Source organism: Uloborus diversus, chromosome 4 (assembly GCF_026930045.1).
Source record: "Uloborus diversus isolate 005 chromosome 4, Udiv.v.3.1, whole genome shotgun sequence".
Taxonomy (NCBI): Eukaryota; Metazoa; Arthropoda; class Arachnida; order Araneae; family Uloboridae; genus Uloborus; species Uloborus diversus.
Window position 1 is genome coordinate 117,367,406 of NC_072734.1, and position 20,331 is coordinate 117,387,736.

At 31.3% G+C, this 20,331-nt stretch overlaps 1 protein-coding gene across 1 annotated transcript in view; it reads right to left on the reverse strand.

Annotated features, from left to right (window-relative positions):
• Positions 1 to 20,331, reverse strand: part of LOC129220053 (mediator of RNA polymerase II transcription subunit 25-like) — a 61,892-nt gene that overhangs the window by 36,599 nt on the left and 4,962 nt on the right. Inside the window, 8 exon segments of the mRNA XM_054854393.1 lie at positions 995 to 1,057; positions 1,059 to 1,201; positions 6,320 to 6,475; positions 6,565 to 6,652; positions 10,505 to 10,570; positions 13,816 to 13,936; positions 17,566 to 17,664; positions 19,594 to 19,718. Coding sequence (XP_054710368.1) covers positions 995 to 1,057; positions 1,059 to 1,201; positions 6,320 to 6,475; positions 6,565 to 6,652; positions 10,505 to 10,570; positions 13,816 to 13,936; positions 17,566 to 17,664; positions 19,594 to 19,718 — 861 coding nt within the window.

Sequence of the window (20,331 nt, forward strand, 5' to 3'; positions counted from 1 at the left end):
GGAATTGCAAGTGAAGGTGAATGAATTTTTTTCCTATAGTCACTTGTTTCTATCTTTTTTTTTTTTTTTCATTCTTCTGAAATAAATTTTTAGTCATCTTTTAAAAAATTTGGAGTTAAAGGAAGTTAAACTCGAGATATTGAGAATAATTAGCATGGAATTAAAGACAAAGGGATCGGGACTTGAAAAAAAATTCAAGTTATAGTAATATTTGAGTTATCATGAATTGAATGTATATATTACTAGAAACCACGAATTTAAAAGCGATTTTTCAAATGTACAAAACTGCTGTTTTGCAATGCTTAGGAGCCCCTTAGTAACTATAGCAGTGCAAGTTGGTAAAAGTTAGTGGAGCCCAAAAAAGAGGTTCTGTTCAAAGCCTTTTTTTTTTTTTTTTTAACTTTTAATATCTTGGTTATGAATATTTCTATAAAGTTCTTTTTGTCTTTGGATGAGAGCGGGATTGTTTTAAAATTATGAGCTCTTTATTTAAATTCTATTTTCTATGAGAGGAAGAGGGAGATTTTCATTTCGTTCGAAATGGAACTCGTGTTTTTTAATCTGATTCTTTCTAATAGACGATGTAAACCATAGTGAATCAAACCAGATTGCGAAGCAATCTTTCAGGGTTGGTAAGCGTCAGCCAGCAAGGGCAGAGCCCCCTAGTTATTTAAAAAAGTTTTTAAAAATACCTCAGGCATGTTGTGGTTTACAGTTAAAGCAATTAAATAAGAGAAAACGTTTACTTTCAAAATGAAATAAGAGGTTAAAGTAATGAAACAAACTGTAGTTTAAAAACTTGAAATAAGCAAATATCACTGCTTGTAAAAATTAGTAGAAAAAAACCCAAGTCTTTACTACATAAAAAATATATGTAAGTTTACTTTTACATATTTTTTGACGTTACATTGCAAAGCACATTTACAAAGAAGTATGAATACCAGATGAAAAACAAAAGAGCTTTTAGCATAAGATAATAATTATATAATTTTACCTGGTTTAATGAATTAAGATGAGAGGCAGGAGGTGTTGGTATCCCAGGTCGTTGAGGCAAAGGGCTGGTTTGGCTGGCCTGCCATAGACCCTTGGCCATAATTTTGCAATGTTGACTGCCCAGACACTGGAGGCTGAACTTGGTTGGGATTTGGCAATGTATTGTTCTGTGCCTCAGATGAATTCCATTCTAAACTATTATAATTAGCTGAAACATTTATACAAAAAGATTAGTCATGTATTTATAAATATGCATGTATACTTATTTATTTATTCCTCTTCTTAAAAGTATAAAACCGAGTTTTCTTTTTGTTAAAATAAAAAAACTCATTAGGGCAAATACTTTATAAATTAAAAAGAAAAACAAAGTTAATTCTGAATAAAAATACATTAAACTCCCAATTACCCGAGGAATAGGGTTGCACAGACAGCGGAGAAAAGAAAGCCGCGGATAATCCGAATAATAGGTAAAAAACGATACTACTGTATACAATAGCGAAAAAAATATGAAAATTATAGCTTGCTACAATGCATCTACTAACACTCAATGTAAAAAATTTCATATGTAAGAGCTAAAAACGAACACAAACATAAGTTTAAAAAACATTTAATGACCAATAAACATTTTTAAAAACCTGGGGGCTCTGCCCCCTGGCCGCTAACGCTCACCAACCCCCGAAGATTGCTTAGCAATCTTATTTGATTCAAAGATTTAAATCGTCAATTAGAAAGAAACAGATTAAAATGCATTATGAGCTAGCTCCCTTTGGATCAAAAAGCACCCCTTCCCCGGTTTTCAAAATAATTCATACCTGCTTGCAGAGTGATAAGGGCTAGGAGGCTCCTGAGCATTGCAAAACTGCAGTTGTGTACGTTTGAAAAGTCGCTTTCATACTCCTGGTCTCAAGTAATATATTTTGCTTTTTATCTCGGGGCTTGAATTGAGTTCAGCCTAAGATTTTCCATTAAAATCAAAACTCTTAAAGTTTGTGAATAAGAAAGAAGAAACCATGCAAATCAAAAAGACGTAACTACGGCAACGCCAAATAAAACATGGAATGATTTTAATAGATATGAAATTATTCAAACTTTACTTTTAAACGGCTTGTAACTTTTTTCCCCTTTGGAGATAGAAGCTCAGTTTTTCGACCATTGGTTGAATTGGATCTGAAGTAAAAAAGCCGCTATTTCTAGTGGTGTCAAAAAGAAAACTATGGGACAATTCCTTTGCTTTTTACTGATAGATTTAATGAAGAAAGTAGCGCCTAAATTTTAGCTAAGCCTAAAAAAATTCAAGCAAACAACGCAAATAACTCCCGCCGTATTTAAGTTAGCGCATTGAAACAAAATGAGTAGAACGCGGAAAATTCTACCCTTTCCAACGATATATAATATTAATATTTGCAAGTAATGTTTCACCCCTTTAATAGGCAATTTACGCAAAATATGAGCTTAAAAAATCAATTACAAAAAAACTAATTCAAATTTTAAAAAATAAAACCCCAGGAGCACACCCCCGGGGCTCGAAGTCAGTTTGTACAAAATTTCAAGGCTGTAGGTGCTATGGGTCGTCCTGGACACATGTCTGCCACAGACTTCCCTCCAGAAATTCTTTGAAACCTTACTTTTATTTACTAAAAAGAGAAAATTGTGAAAATACACGCGAATAATCTGACCACCGATAATCAAGAGTTTACAGTAACAATTAACAAAAAAACGTAACCGCAAAATTTAGCCATTCAGAAAAATCACGATCACAAAATTAACTATGTATGAAAACCATTAAACCAGTCACATACAACTATAAAAATTGTACATTTCTAACTTTAAACAAGTTTATTACAGTACTAGTGGTACCCGCACGACTTTGCACTGAACAGAAAAATTAAAAGGTCTTTTGGTTCGTCAGTATATTTACAAATAATGTATGGTGAATTTTCTCACCAATTGGCTTGTACTTATATCATGGTTCCATGTTATGATAATTTCGTATCTCGCCAATTGGCTTATGCCCATGTTACGGTTCCACGTTATGATTTCGTAATTTACTCGTCCATCTTATGATTTTTCTGTTCTTAAAATTGGAATAGAAAAAGAACCACATCGAATTTTCGAAAAATCGCTTCGACGTGCACATCCCCATGCTACAAACTAACTTTGTGCCAAATTTCATGAAAATCGGCCTAACGGTCTAGGTGCTATGCGCGTCACAAAGATCCAGACATCCAGACATCCTCCGGACAGAGAGACTTTCAGCTTTATTATTAGTAAAGATATTTCGGTCATTTTCAAAATGTTTGTTTCTAACAAATTTGCCAAAACATTCAAAATTTACCATCTTAAAAAAGGAGGTTGACTTAGTATAGAGAGTTGATGATTTTTGCTTTGAAAGTGTGTGTGTGTTTATGGGGAGGGGGGTGACAATATACTGGTCAGATTGTTCATTGTAGCTAGTGATTGCAGTACCGGACCAAAAATTCAATACCAGTACTCAGTATTTTTAAAACGTAATACCGGTGTTAGAAATTTCTCAAAAAAATGCTTGAAAACATACTGCTTTGTTCCTACAGTTGAAAACACTGCTCTGAATTCACGCAGGTCAGTGCTGCTGTTAACAATGCCCGATACACCTCCTCCATTAGTCTAGACGCCAGGGGCAGTTAGTGAGGGCTTATAAGTGCGGGGGCAAAAAATTTTTAGGAAGTTGAAGACTATTTTTGGCTATCTTGAGTGGCTAGGGGGGGGGGAAGAGGACTCTCACGCAAATGTTTTGGTTGTCCCCGTAATGTTTTTTTTAAATAAAGTCTAATTAATAATAATACAAACGAAAAAGTTTGGACTGTCTTTGGTCATGTAAGGGTAAGGAAGACTCTTCCCAGAAAAAAATCTTAGCAAACTTAGAGCAAGGGATTGGGGGTTCTCGCCGGAAACGTTTGCAAAGTTTAAAACATTTTTTAAACGTCTTTTTAAATGTTATTTCAGACTTTTCTTATCTTGATTTAAGGAGGAATGAAAGGACTTGGAGGTCCTCCCAGTATGTTTTTGTTTTTTGAACAGATAAAATCCTAAGCACTCAATCTTGAACTTCTTTTGGGTAGTAAAAGATCTCCAGATTTTTTTTTTTTTTTCTAAATTGGAATCTTAAAATCACAGTTTCACGCTATCTAAGGGAATTCTCTTCCTGATTTTTTTCCATCAACTGGAGTCTTTATAACACAAATTTAGGTCATCTTTGAATTTAAAGGAAAGAGGCAGTGCGCTCGGGGATTTTCTCCCAGAACATTTTCAAAATTAAAGTTTTAAAACTGAAATTTCAAACAATATTTGGAGATGTTAATGTTTGGTAATCTCACCCAGAATGTTTTGAAACTGAAATCTTAAGGTTGAGGCAATCTGTGATGAAGAAAAAAAGTGAGGGGGCAGTCCCCCCCCCCCTCCCTCCCCTGAATTGCCGCCACTGCTAGAAGTCCTTTATCTTCAAACAATTCGATCTCTTGCATACTATGTTTGGATAAATCCTTGCAAAATTTTAAGGGGGGGGGGGGCAGATATTTTCCCAATGATTTAGCAAAATATTTTCCCCATAGAAACTGATTTCAGTACTGATTAGAGTTATTAAAGTTTGACATTTCTTAATAAATTACTCATTAATAGCTGAAGAAGAAATGCTTTTACACTTTTGCAAAAAAAAAAAAAATACTAAAGGCAAGGAAGTTCCAGATTATAGGGGGGGCTTGAGCCCCCCACCCCCCCTCTTGCCTGCCTATATGGGCGCCCTTGGCCCTTTGGTTTGAAGTTTAAGATAAACTAGACTAAAATTGATCTTATTAGTTTATCTTATTCTTTTTCACTTTTTTATCAAAATTCCTTATAATTACAATTATGTAAATATCGGAAAATAAGTTTTAAATCATTATGTTTAACTTGATGCAAATTTAGAAGGCACTATATAATTTCTCAATATTATCTTACAAAGATTTAAAGCCAAATAGCGAGACAGGATAACAAACCAATGCTGGTGACAACAAATTACCATTTGTTATGCGAACAAGAAAAGGTTTTTGTGAAAATTAGTAGAGTTAAGACAAATAATTAAAAAAGAATCATTAAGTGTTACTGCAATTCATGGTTGGAATAAATTGTTCATAGGACAAATACATTCAAAATTACATTTGAAAATAAACTTTCACAAAAAGGAAAGTGAGTGATCAGGGAAATTGAAAAATAAAAACCTAGTGCACAAAAGGGCACAAAAATGAGATTCATATCACCATTTGGTAATGACAATATCATGTTGGACCTTTCCGCTACTTTTGTTATGGTTAATTTATTCTATTTGTTCATGCTTTTGAAAGTAAATTTTCACACCAATAGATTGATTTTGGTTCTGTATCATGAAAAAAAGAAATATAGATTTAAAATGTTAGTAGATATTTAATAAATTATTTGGAAAATTCTTTAATTGAAACTATTTATTGTTTTCAACTAATACCGGTATTTTACCTGAGCAAATACCAGTATTACGAAATTGAAAATTGCTTGAAATACCGGTATTCGGTATACCGGTATTGCAATCACTAATTGTAGTTTAAGAAAAAAAAAAGAGATTTTTTTTATGCTCAATGAAGCAAATACAAGTTCCTTAGGTCAGGGGTCAAAGTGAGTGTTGCAGGGAAAGGTGAGGAGTGCTGCAAAGTATCCACAGTATCAATAAATATACGTACGAATATAAAATAACAGATCGATCGGGGGTGCCATGAAAAATTCCAAAAGGTGCTGCATATTTAAAAATTATGGTAACCCCTGCCTTAGGTTGTACATAAAATAATCAACTAAAACATTAAATTCAAGAATAAAAGTTAAAATCGATACAAAAAAAAAATCTGTTTTTTTTTGGGGGGGGGGGGGGAGAATGAACATTGGAACGTAAATAAAATGATGGACTATCTTTGTGATAATTGTATAGGGATTTCATTATCTGAAGTTCCCTAAAAAAAAGGGATTTTTTTCTCAGATTAATGAAAAATTGAAGAATTTTTATAAATATTGGGAGATTGGTAGAAATGGTCAAAATCCAGATGAGGTGGCAGGTATAAGCTATGCAGTTTTATTTTATTATTATTTTTTTTTTTTTTTCCCTCTTTTGCACTAGTGGAACACTTTACTTCTCAACATGTTTGCAACTTTCATTGAATTCATGCATTATCACACTGAATTTCTTTAAATATACTGCTTTTACAAGATTTTTATTTAGTTTAAATTGCACACTTTTTGTAATTTGTAAACTAAAAAAAAATAAATATTGACAGTTTGACTAAGTAAGTACTTTGTGGGGTTGGCTGTTTAAAAGAAGGAGCTTCTCGATTGTGTGGAGGAGAATTGGTTGCTGGTCTTTTCTGCCCAGTAGCAGGAGGGCTACACACAGATGCATTTGGAGGAGCTGATGCTTTATTGTCCATAGTCGGTGGACTCATGGGACGTTCTGTAATATAAAGTACTTCAGTATTGTCTCAAACGACACACTACAAATAACAATTGAAAATATTCACAGCAATATTAGAGAAACATTACCTTGTAGTTGGAATCCTTTTAAGAGAACAAGATGCCGACGGTCCTTTGCATAGTTCTTAGCAAGAGCATATTGTAAATCTCCACCAGCCTGTGGAAATAAAATGTTCCACACTTAAAATCACTTCATCTCATACACATCAACATTTGCACATATTTGCAATGCAAACAGAGCTATATCAGAAAATACAATTCACATTTGATTCTTCTACTCATTTTTTTTTCCTGCAGTTTACATACATATTTTTTTCCACATTTACAGGGAACTAATGTTTTACTCTTAGTAACATTTATGTAGCAAGAGGGGATACGTTTCATTCAACAGTGTTCTCTTTTGATTTACTTAAGTTTTCATCTACTTTGTCTATTTATTTTTTCTTTTAACTGGTTTCAATGAATAGTTTGAATAATTATAAGAGTTTTGTTATTTTCCCACATCAGATCATTTTGTTGCACAGTACTCTTCAAAGCCCAGAGATATTGATTTGGAATGGGAACTTGGAAGACTTTCTGACCATGACATATTTAATGTGCCTCCGTTACCATTAACAAACATGGAGGATCTAAGCTTATCTAGCATTGAGTCAAAATGTTCTGCTCTTTCTAAAGAAACTAAAATCAAGACCATAAGATAATTATTTCCTGTAACAAGAGCCATTCCCAGGTTTAAAATTGAACTTTTTACTAAAAAAAACATCTATTAATTAAATTTCTTCAAAACAGTCTATAAACCTTCCTAGCACTAACCAACATAAACTATAGTAAATGTTTAAACAAAATCGATCAGGTAGTTTCGGAGTTTACCCCGGACGTACACCTTTGGAGTTTGTGTTTTATTTATATAAAGCAAAGATTAGTAGCAAAAATTCACATTAATGAAAATCTTAACAAGTCAATTTGTTTAATCAACTGAATTTGATGTCAATTTAAAAAAATACGGGTTTATTTTTTAGAAAAATAATTGTGATTTTTTTCAATTAATATTTGGATGGTTGAAATACAATTTATATAACAATAACTATCGGAAATCACCAATTTAGACAGCGGTAATGACTATTGAAACTGATTGCACACTAACTTTAAACCACAAATTACTAATTAACCCACGCTTGAAAGAAAAAAAAATATTCAAATACTTGGCAGTTGTGAAACAGCAAAATCCAGAAAACAACTCAAACAAAATAACAGCTGTTGCCAAATGAGAAATATAACTAAAAAACAAAGGCTTTTAAGTGCAGCCATGAAAACCATTAAGATCAAAACTACACCTATTACCAGGAGTGATATTACAGTGGCTGATGACTATTGAGCAATGATGGCAATTGCATGATCAAGATCCGAGTTTCTCACCCTTTTTTAACCCCGGACCGGAAAGATCTTTTGAAAATAATTTTTAAAAATAAAAAAAACCCTTGCAATTGTATCCTATTTAAAAAATAAGGATATTTTTTTGCATACCAGTGAGATTTTTTTTCCTTTCTTCAGAAACAAAATGGTCTAGAACACCGTTAAATACTTGTAAAAATAATTGCGAATGCCTGAGTGTTTTATACCCTTTTTACAAAGTATAATAATAATAATAAATGAATTTTAAAATATATAAAAAAAACTTTACTTGGTGTTAAAGAACTGTTACAAAAAATATTTAGATGCTGAGAATAAGGTGCATAAACAATTGCTGAAAAAATCAGAAAAGAATGCAAATTAATCAAAATTCATGTATAAGATGCCATACAAGATATTAATTTTATTGTTATGCAGTTCTCTGTGAGTAAAGAAAACATTTCAACATGGACAAAAAAATCTCTGAAAACTGGTCAAATTTTTGTTTGAACTGATTCTGGTTCTCCGGACCACCGGTTGAAAATCACTGATTTAGATAGCGGTGTTTACTATTGGAAACTGAATGCACACTAACTTTAAACCACAAATTACTGAGTAACCTGTGCTTTAAACAAAAAAAATAGATGTCAAAAAGTTTTTAATTTTTTTTTTTTTTTTTTTTTTTTTTTTTTTTTTTTTTTTTTTAATGCATAGAACTAAGTATGAGAATAAAAGAAACATAAGACAGTTGCAAAAATATAAGACATATAGGATGTTTTGTTTTTATTTTTCTAATATGAGAAATATTGGAAATATAGGACAACTTTGACACTTGTACATTACAATTTTTTTTTGGTTTCATTAATTTTAGCAAAGTAAAACAAATTCAAAAATTTTTAAGTATCTACATACAGTGGCTCCCAAAACTGTTCGTACACCTACCACTTTCAGCAAAATTGACCCCTATCCATTAGTTAGAATTAATATGTTGGAATAGGTATTTAATTATAAGATCTATGATCAATTTTTAATAAAACTACATGAAAAGTTTTTAAAAAATACTAAAACTTATTTTTTTTTAATAAAAAACCAAAAAGTGCCGGAAATTTTATCTCACAAAAGTCTTTGTACACTTTAAAAAATGTCTATATATTATTGAATAATCTAACTTTTTATAAAGTAATTATTTAGTAGAATATATTGCAGTATCAACAACACCTTTTAAATGTCTTGGAATAGATTTCATTCTTTATTCTTTCTTTTGCGTAATTTCTGAGTAGTGTTCAACCACACTTTGAGTCTTACTGTTTCTAGCTCTATTTTCGTTTCAAAGTCGTATTTTCGTAATATAGCCACCAGATATCTCTAAATATGTTGCATTAAGTTCAAATCTGAAGATTGAGGGGGATATTTTCTAAACTTTAGGACAATTTTCAAGACACTAGACGCAAACATTGAAAACCGTGTGCTTCTTATCGTTATCTTGATTTTTAAAAAAGTTGCTGCCAATAACCAAATTCTTGGGAGTTCAAAATTTGGTTTTAAAATATTTAAAGAAACGGCATGATTCATTATTTCATCAAAAAATTCTTAACTACCAAATCTTGATGCTGATATACACTCTCACACCATAACACTTCCACCGTCTTGATTAACTGATCCAACTAAGTTCTTAAGATTAAGTTCCAAATTTTTTCTTCTACTTACCATTATACAACAATTTAACCAAAAATGTTGAATTCATTTTTATCTGTAAGTAAGACATAATTCCAAAACATTTTGAGCTTATTTATCATTGATTTTGCGACGAAAAGCGTAAGCTTTCTTTTTTTTTCGCAAAACCAAGAAAATTTCTGCGGGAAGAGGTCCCATTTAATCCAGCTAATCAGAGAACTTGGTGAACAATTTTAGGTGAAAATTAAATGTAAAATTTTTCATTTTACTCTGCAAAAACATTTACAGCACTCAAATGTTTATTTTTCATATATTTTTTAAACTTTTAATCTTTGTTTACGCTTTGTTAACTTTGCCAGTTGATCTTTTCTTACCTTGTTTTCGATCCTATTCTTTTCTTTAAAGCATTTTATCTAGCATTTTATTATGGAATGGTATAAATTATCTAATTCTGAGACATTTTAAAACCAATTTACTGCTACCGTGAGGAAAAAAAATCAGATTTCGAATGGTGTTTGTTGTTTTTTACGAATACCAGCCATTTTAAAGTAATAAACACAATATTAGGAAATAAATAAACAAAGAATTAAAGTCAAATGACTTTTAAGGGTCAACACGATGCAAAAATATCAAGTATAAACAGCATATGATAATTTTAATCATGAATTTATTTGAAAATATTTGAGTGTACGATGATTTTTGTATCGTGTTATTTCTCTGTCTCTTCGTTTTTTGACCCATTTCAAAAAGAAGATCGGTCAATATTTTGAAAAAACTACTGAGTTGTATTTAGAATGACATAGGAATGATGTGAAAAAATATTGGACTTCATATTCGAATTCAGTTTCGCGTTATTTTGGTTTTACTAAAAAATTTCAAAGTGTATGAACACTTTTGGGAGCCACTGTATGTAGAGACTGAAAGAAAAAATAATATTTTATATTACCTTTTCATACAGTTTAAAGAGAGCAGGGATTTTTCGAGGAGACAAAACACTAAAGTTGATTTGACGCTAGAATGAATCAGAAATAGTTAGATGAAAATAATCCTATATAAACAGATATATACTTATGTATAAACAAATATTTATTTATTGTAGTACTTTTTTAGTGCAAAGTGTAGTTCTGATCATCATCTCTTCCCTTAATGTCATCAAAAATAGTCTTCAAAAGCATTTCAGGAACTTAATTTTAAATTATTTTAGAGGGAGAGAGCCCAGATTCCCTTTCCATAACATCATCCATGGATCATCTAAAATTGCCTTCCTTAAATTTCATTAATCCCTCACAGGAATGGGTACAAATAGGTCTCATGTTACCTGGCAATCCCAAGGCTTTGAGCTAAAAGGTACAGAGAGAGTGAAAATAAAGTACGGGGATAGTACCTGAAAGCTAATCTTTTTATTACTCTTATTAATGTTACAAGTCGCATTTTTAAGACTTTAATTTTGAAAACTATATGAGAGAAGGCCACTCAACTTCTCCTCGTACATCACCAAAAACTTCTAAAATTTCACTTTGGGACTTCTAAGTCCAAAAATTTTAGGGGGAAATATCATGTACCTTAATGATATCAAAGATGGTTGACCTACAATGGCCCACTTCAAAAAATCAAAGAGGAAAGGCAGCTGAATCTACCCTCTCAAAAAGCCAAAGATTGTATAAAATAGTTTCTATAATTAGTTTTGAAAACTTTCCTGGAGAGAACTACCGCAACCCCTATTTCTGGGAGAATATTGTTTTTGACTAGGTTAGAGATAAAAACAGTCGGAAAAAAACTTTTTTTTTCCGAAGGTGTTTATTTCCACTCCGGTCTGGAAAAACTGAAAAGTTGATTTTTTTAAAACTTTTTGGGGGAAGTTTCAATTGAAATTTTCAGCAAAAAGTGATAAAATTTGAAATTTGAAGCTATTTTCTTCTCCCCCACCCCTTCCTTGAATGTTAAAATACAAAAGAAGACCGTTATAACGCCGACCTATATAACGCAATTCTCTATAAACCGCACAACTTTTCAAAAGTAAACAATAGGTTTTGAAGTCTAAGAAATCCCTCTGTTTTGCTTTGCAAACATAAAAATTTTTAGGCAAATTAAATTTTGAGATAGTTTTTCTTCTTTCCATCTTAATTCAAAGCTTTTAAATTGAAAATGAGTACTCATAGTAAACAAAAAATACCAGATGGCTCTTAAAAATGCAGCTGTTATGCAAACCATGAAGCTAGCAGAAGTGCAGGATAATGCACTTTCTTTGGATTGTGAAACATATTTATTTGTGAATAACTGATTGTAATATTGGTGTTTTGATATTCATGGCAGATAAAACTCATTCTGAAGTGCTAATATATAGATATATTCTGAATATTAGTTTAAAAATTTGTGAATGATCTGTATAACGCAAAAAACATGTATAACGCAAAAGTTCTGGTCCCAAGGTGTGCGTTATAACGGTCTTCTACTGTACTGTAATTTTGATAATGCAAGTTGTTTTATGATAATATAATTTGCATATAGTTCAAAAAACATTTAATATTTTCTGCGCAAAAAAAAGACATTTTTTTTTAACAAAATTATCTCAATAATATCAATTAGGGGAACCGTTAGAGGTGAGAGTATATTTATATCTATCAGGGCTGTGCAATGTAGGAATTACTACATCGTGATGCATCGATAACCGTACATCTTGATGTAAGCAGTGATGTTCCCATCAATTTTTCTGATGGTATACTCCCAGTTATCCATTATGTACAGTATGTGTATGCGATCGTATACATAATATTTTATTATATGAAAATATTTGAAGCTTGAGGGTATTATGTGTCTAAAAAATGTTTGAGAGTATACAGCGTATATGGAGTATACCCTATGAGAACTCCAATGGATGTAAGCATTTTGTTTTTTAAATTTTTTAATAGCTTTACTTATAACTGCTAGTTTAAATTTTTAATTTTACATAATATATTCAAGACAAAAAAATATAAATTACATCGAATACTATAAACAGATTCAATCATGAAGAAATTGTCAAAAAAAAGCACTGAAAGTGCAACATAACAGAAAATATTACAGACATGTTTTTTGAGATTACAATCAACCTACCTTCTTTTCAATGAAAAAAGATGTGAGCTCATGGAAACAGTATCATCTGCTTGCATTTAAAAAGAAGTTCCTCGAAGCACCAGAATATGTGTGTTTTGGCGAATGATCATAAGATAAAGCTTTGTTCATCAACGAATTTTCCATCAAGACTTTTAAAAAATTGCATTTCCTGCAAGTTATGAGAAAAATGGAGGCCTTGGTTTGCTAATGATACTTGTACACAGAAAACTTCTACACACTGAACATTCTTTAGCAAAACCAATATTCTTACTGAAGAATGTTTTTTTCTTACTTCATAACACAAACAAGCATAACTTTAATCACAGAGCTATGTTTCTGCTGACTGTGCGAACCAAATGTAAAACTGTCGTGCTAAGCACAAAAGTGAATCTGCAGTTGATCTCAAACTGAGAAATTGCGTTGTAAAGTTTGGTTCATCCATATATTTGAATCAGATGTCCTTTTTTTTCAGACTTTTTTTAAAAAAATAGTTCCCAATCAAATGACTCTAAAACATTTTATTTATCAAGTAAAATACAAACAACTTAGATAGAGAACAACTTAGTTACAATAACTCATTTTTGTTCAAAAGTGCAGGTACAACTACTTTTATTACTGCGCATAGCACAGCCGTATAGTTAACTAGAACTCCAGTTTAAATTTTAATTCAGCTTTATAAACCATAATGCAGTTTTAGTTTAGGGTTTCTGTTGGAGAGTTAAAGAAAAACCAATTTAGTTTTGATTTGGACTTAGACTGGATTGGAAAAAATAATAACTCAAGAGCTTTCCTTTTCAAACAGTTGTTTGCTTTATTTACTATTTGAAAAGAAAAAGGTGTGAGAAAAGCAGAGCTAGGATTTAGTGCAATTGAAAATTTTATGCAATCTTTTTCTTTTTTGAAGAAGTGCAAAAATAAAATTTATCAGGAGCAATTGCAGTTTCATGAGTGAGAGACAGATAAACTCTTACTACACTAATAATTTCAACTAGGGAGGGATCATTTACTCAGTTTAACCACAAAATTTAGGGGAGCATTTATTAGTTACAGTAGTTTTCATAATCTTAAACATTTTTTAAACATACAATTTGTAACAAATTTTAAAGACATTAATTTTCAAAATACTAATTAAATTATAAAAGCAAAAAATAATATCGTACATACTTCTGCCATTAATGCAGCCAAATTTTCAATCGTTAACCCACAGTATGTGAAACTTTCCAAAGAAGGGAGTGGATATGGTGGAGAGTTGCAAATTAATATGCAATGCTTCTGAGTGTTAATACTGAAAATGAATATAAATAAATTAACTTTGTAATACATACATTATAATGTATTTGTAATAGGGAAGTTTTCGATTTTTCAATTTTATTTTTATATGATAGAGTAACATGTATGAACATCATAGGTGAAAAAAAATTTTGCGATACGATAAGTAGTTTTTTTTTTAATTAATTTTTAAAGTTCAAGCTTTTGTGACGTCAAATGGCATAGGAAGTGACATCATGCCCTCTTCCGATAGGGGAGAAGCCGAAGGTCACGCATTCGACTTCGAAGACGAAACGTAAAAGGCTTATCTCCTCGCATTTAACTCCTCCCGTTTCTGGAACATTAAACCTCTCATCCTATCGGAAATATTCGAATAAAATCATTGATGTTACACAAGGAAGATTATTTAGATTGTGCTTTAATGAATCTGGTCTCCATAGTGTGTTCAAAAGGATTATTGAATTTCTAAAAAATAAAAATATCAGTGCGCTCAAAATGTTCCTAGCGAAAACAAGGGATCTTCGGCGGAAGGCTGCCCATTCGCACCCTGTGACGTAGGCTCGTGACGTTTCAGAAAAGCGCACTTTTGCGCGTGGATTTTTAAAAATTCATTAAAAATCAACCACGGTGTTTTAAAATTCGGCGATGGTGAATTTTTTAGTTTTGAGGGTCAATTAACAATATCCAATACAAAAAATATGAACATTTAATAGGTTGCAACTTCCCTATTGAGCTAAATCAATATCATTTTACTAATATCAAGAACAATAAAATTTTGAAGAATGTCCATTAGTAAAAATTAAAGCATTGAAATCAAGATTTCACTTCAACTATATAAAATAAACAATCTACAGAAATGAGGCCAAGATGTGTTTCAATCTTTAAATTTCAACTTTCAAATTGTATTGTAACTTAAATAAATTAGATTTTTAACTTAAAATAGATCATCAAAGACATACATCATCAAAAAACATCAAAGAAATTTTTTGATACATTTTCTCCCCTTTCCCCCTCCTCTTTTTTAAAAATTATTATTATTATTATTATTATTTATCTTTTTTAGTTTAAGATTATTATGTTGTATTTTCTTTGTATTTAATGCATTTTAATTTTCTACAGAAATCAATAGCAACAAACAAAAATTTACAAAATATTTTTTCCTCTTAAATATTCCTTACAAACTCAACTTACAAATTTATTTTTGATTTCTTAGAAAACAAATTACTTCTAAGAAATTATTTTAAGATAAGTTCAATAGATTAGATCAGTGGTTCCCAACCTTTTCCCCCTTACAAACCCCTTACAAACTCTGAAAGAAGCTGGCGAATCCCTTGGGTACTAGGTAAAAAGAAAGAAGCAAAAAAAAAAGGAAAAAATGCGAGCACACACAACTAACATAGAAAGTAAAATTGGTGAGACTTTTTTTTAGTTTGATGCTGCTCCATAAGAATGAAAACATAATTGCAACATATTAATATAGAATTAAATATTGCTACAAACTAAAATGATCGCTAAAAAATGAATGCAAAACAAATTTACCAAACAATAAACACAGTGATTATTCTGTGTTGAACTTCAATCAACTTTGAAAAAATTATGAAAATGAGATATTTTTGTGGAACAAAGAGGCTCAAAATTCGGCTGAAATTTTTCTGACTCAAAGGTACATTTATCTCTATTATCACTAAATCAGAAGTCAATTAAAGAATGATCTTTAAAATACCTTTTAGGGAACTCTCAGATTAACTAAATGAACTTTTTTTCTTACAGTAACATGAGAAAGATCTAGGTTTAAGTCTTCTTGAAAAGGACTACAAGCCTAGCTGTTTGATAAAGATTTACTGCTTACATTGATCGTTTGATTGCTGAAGAATTTTCTTGTAATTATGCTATAAGTGTGGAGTAAACTCTGAATATTAAAAATAGAAGCGTCTCTGTTCAATCCACACATTTACTCTAATTTTTAAACAAAAGGTAATTTTTAACAAAACAAATATTGTTAAGCTCACTCACTACAAGAGAAATTTACTACACAAGTTCATAAATTCCTTATTTACATATAGGGCTTCTGCGTTTTTTTTTTTTTTTACTGGGTAAACAACGTCACACTGCCAAACTTTCACCCACGAAAATTTTCTATAGTGATTAATTTTTCATACTTCCTGTGGTATTTTTGGGTTGCTAGCAATTCTTTCCTTTTTTCGACAATAAAGCTAGAAGGAAATTGTAGTCTATGTAGTGTGAAAATTATAGCAACAAAGAACAGCATTATTGCACTTCTATGCATTTTTGACTCAACACAAGAGAAGAGCGATAGCTCTTCGTCAGACTCAAATGGTACAGAAACTAAACATCAAAATATTTCAGACGGTCGTATATGTTCCATGCAATGTTTTCATCAAGTTTAATCAATCTTTCCAATCAAAAGCTTCTGAGGAAACAAACGCTTTCAAATTCTTTCATCTGAAGACATTGTATTCATAAGTAGAGCTTTTTCAGAATGGCTTCAGGGCTATCACCTATCATTGTCAATGGAAGCGCTAAAACCGGCACTTTGCAATGACCGACTAAATTATTTAAATGTAAAATATGTCAAGTATGCAAATATTTTCAAGCCAAGAGTATCAAATGTGCAAGAGACAAATGAATAAAAAAAAAGCAAAATTTGCTTGAAACCGCTTGAGCATGAAACTTTATCAGAAACAGGTGTGTTAATAAAACAACACCATTACAATATTTTTTGCTTGAACCCCCTAAAAATCTCTTGCAAACCCCAGGGGTTCATGAGCCACCGGTTGGGAACCGCTGGATTAGATGATTATAAACCAGTTAGGGTATCATTACTTTTCTTTGACACTGCTTAAACTTCTAATGATTCAATAACTCAATTTATTATGAAATGAGAGGGAAATAGGTCTTGAAACTTTACACATCGTGTAGTTTTAAACACAACTTCCCCCTTATTTTGTACAGCAACAAAATTTTAAAACAAGAAAATTACAGTTGGTTCTATATTTAAATAGTTTCAAGGAACCACAAAAAATTGTCCTTAAGTAGAATGCAATCTCAAATAGAATGCTTCTAAAAAAAAAATGGAGCATCCGGGACTGCAAAAGTCGTCTTTCAATAGAGAAAGTCATTAAATAGAGCGTTGTTAAACAGAGAGCCAACTGTATCTCAGAAATGTGAGACTTAAAAATACTGCCCATTTACCTTTCAATTACTTCAGACCAAAGAAAGTGCAAAATTTCCTATTTGGCTACTTGAAAAATGTTATAGTTAAACCCTGATTATCATAAGAGCTCCTATATTTGAGTTTGAACCTTCATTCAACAATAAAAAATAATAATTAAGAATAGTATCAAATTTATACATTCCAAATATTTTAAGATTAAACAACTTCAAAATAGGTTTTGCAAGAAATATTTGAAGATATTTCAGTGACATAAATCAAACAGAGAAACACTTTCAAGACTAACTAGCATAAATTGAAATTTTTATTTGGAAACAATATTAAAAGAAAATTTTCCTTCTTTTTACTATTGATTCAAAACATTTTAATGAGCATTTTGCATTCCATGCCATACAGTGTTAAATCATACCAGCAATTTGAAAATAAAAAATAAATAATAAATAGAACAATACCTGTTTTCTCTAAGAATTTGGAAATCATCAAAAACTTGTAAAACTGTACTCAAACCTTCAGCAATATGACTATGAGATTCACCGGCTCCACCTACAAACCTAGACAAAAGTAAATTCAACTTTTTTTTTTACATTATGTGTTTCTATTAACTACAAATACTAACAGAGTGGACTATAATGCCTAGTAATTACTACCCCCCCCCCCCCCTCAGCCTTTTTTTTTTTTTTTTTAATCTTTTGATCATGCTCCAGGAGTTTTCAGTTCCACGAAAGTCTAAGACAGAGAAACTACTATAAAACCCTAAAGAACAAATTTATGATATACATTAGAAGAAAGATTTGTGTTACTAGAGGGCTTTCAAAATATATTTTTAGATGGTTAGGAAATAAGTAGGACAAAACTAAAACATATTGGTACTTTCATCTTCATTTTAATGAACTAAAATTAAGCAGGCAGGAAAAGTAAAAATTCAACAGCACACCTTATTACGACAACGGAGCAAAAACCAAATGTGCCAAACCAGCAAATAATGAAGGAAGCTGTTGAATAATGCATCAATCATAAACAAACCCCCAGCTATCAACTTATTTATCACTTTAATTTTTATTATTTCATCTGTTTTCCATGGCTATAATTTCAATCTACATCAATAGTTTGCTCGTAAAATAAACTTTTTTGATTACTGTACATAAATTGGCATTATTACTGCTGATGCTCATTTGCTAGCTGTGTTTATTTGAAAATAATACTTCTTTGAGTTTGCGCAGATTATCTTTTTCTTTTCCCTACAGCATTCATATATTTATTTATTGCATGGAAAGAACTACTTCTTATAACATTTTTAACTCAAAAACACTCATCAGCTTCAAGCAGAGCCTGCATGAAGGCATGGTTCTGTAGGTACGTGGGCCTGGGTACCAAAATAGGGTAAAATTTCTGTCTTTCTTCCATTTTTTTTAAAACTACAACTTGGAAAATATACACATTTCTTGGGGAGAAAGGCATCAAATTTTACTAGAACCTGGGCATCAATTTGGTTTGATTGTCCAAAGGCTAACCATATAGTTTAACCCCTTCTTTCTTAAGATTTTAGAATAATTTCTGAAAAAAAAAAAACTCCTTGAGCTAATTGCATATCAGGGTTTGATCCAGGTTTGATAGGTTTTATTTTTTAAGTCCTCATTTTGTGAAAAAGTAATTTTTTGGGGAAATTTTCTTTCTTTCTTCATTTATTTTATTTATTTATTTTTTCTTTTTTTGAAAATGAAATTATTGTGAATTGCCAGGTTATACTTCAATTTGATAGATATGAGCGTGGCAAAATTATGCTTGTGCAACTTTTTAATTACACAATATGAAGTATAAGAAGGGAAATGTTAATGTCCAAGCGATAGAATCACATAAACCGGTTTTGAGGGGGGGTTGCCACTTTTTAAAACTGGGTCGCCAGATGGCGAGGGTCGACCCTTACTTTTATTTCAAGATGCCAATTTTTGTTAATGAGCCACTTTTTGGAATTTAGTGAAGGAACCCGCTTTTACAATATGGAATTTTGTGAAGAGGCCGCAAAGCAAACCCAAATCGAGTCTGGATCAACCCAACAAAACAAATAATAAAAGAAAGATTTTTTTTTTCTGTTGTAGGATAGCAGCATTTGTATAGATTTTACTTTCAGAGTAAGGTTTAATTTTTATTGCTAGTAGGGAGAGAGCTCCGTTATCTTAAGAACTTGCTTTAATTTAATGCATAAGTAGTCTAAATTTGATGTAATAGGTAAAAACTCACATAAAATTGAAAAGAAAGTCAAGAGCTGAGCTTCCGATAGCTCAAATACAAAATAAAACCTTATTTCTGACAGAAGATTGCAAACATTTTGTTAATAATATATAAAAATAAAACATCCGTTACCAGAATTTCAAAATCACAAACACTTGCCATAGTGAAAAGGTTACAAATGAAGCATTTGAATGAGTTTTATATCATTATCTTCTAAACATAAATCAAGAATTAAGTAATTGAATACTCACTGCACTTTATCAAGCCACGATAAAAACTTGTGGGTGTTGGGAGTAGGAGGATAACAAGTAGCAGCAGTTTCAGGAGCACAGTCTGCAGCCATAAAAACAACTAAAGCGTACATGGTGCTATTTGGCTGAAAATGAAAACACACTCAATACAAAATCAACTCAATATGAAATTTCAGACAAAGACACATAATTTTATTTGCTAGAGGGTAATATTATATTAAGAAGAGAGAAACAGCTACACCTTAAATTAGTTGATGGGAAATAAAAATTTCCTTCATGGTTATCAATAATGAATGATTACATCATCAGCAGGGCTTCCAAACAATTTCCAGTCCCCCCCCCCCCCCCCCATGGAAAAAGGACTGAAGTTTACTTAAAATTTTAAGGTGAAAAATATTAATGTCATAGTTGAAAAATGAGGGGAGGCTGGAGACAGGGTTGGCTTTCTGCCGGCAGAAACTAGTTTTTGCCGTGCCAGTGGCAGAAACTGGTTATAACTGGTAAAAACTGGCAGAAACTGGCAAAAACTAAAAAGCATCTTTAATTACTTAAGTGATTGCTAAATGATATTCATTTAAGTAAACTAAAATATCAAACTTCATTTCATCATTTGGGCAGTTCTCAAAAGGTGGGAACAAAAAAGTTAACTTTGAGCAATTTCAAAAATTTTCGAATTTGATATCAATTTTGCTTTTATTCTATAGTATGCATACCTAGAACACAATATATGAACATGAA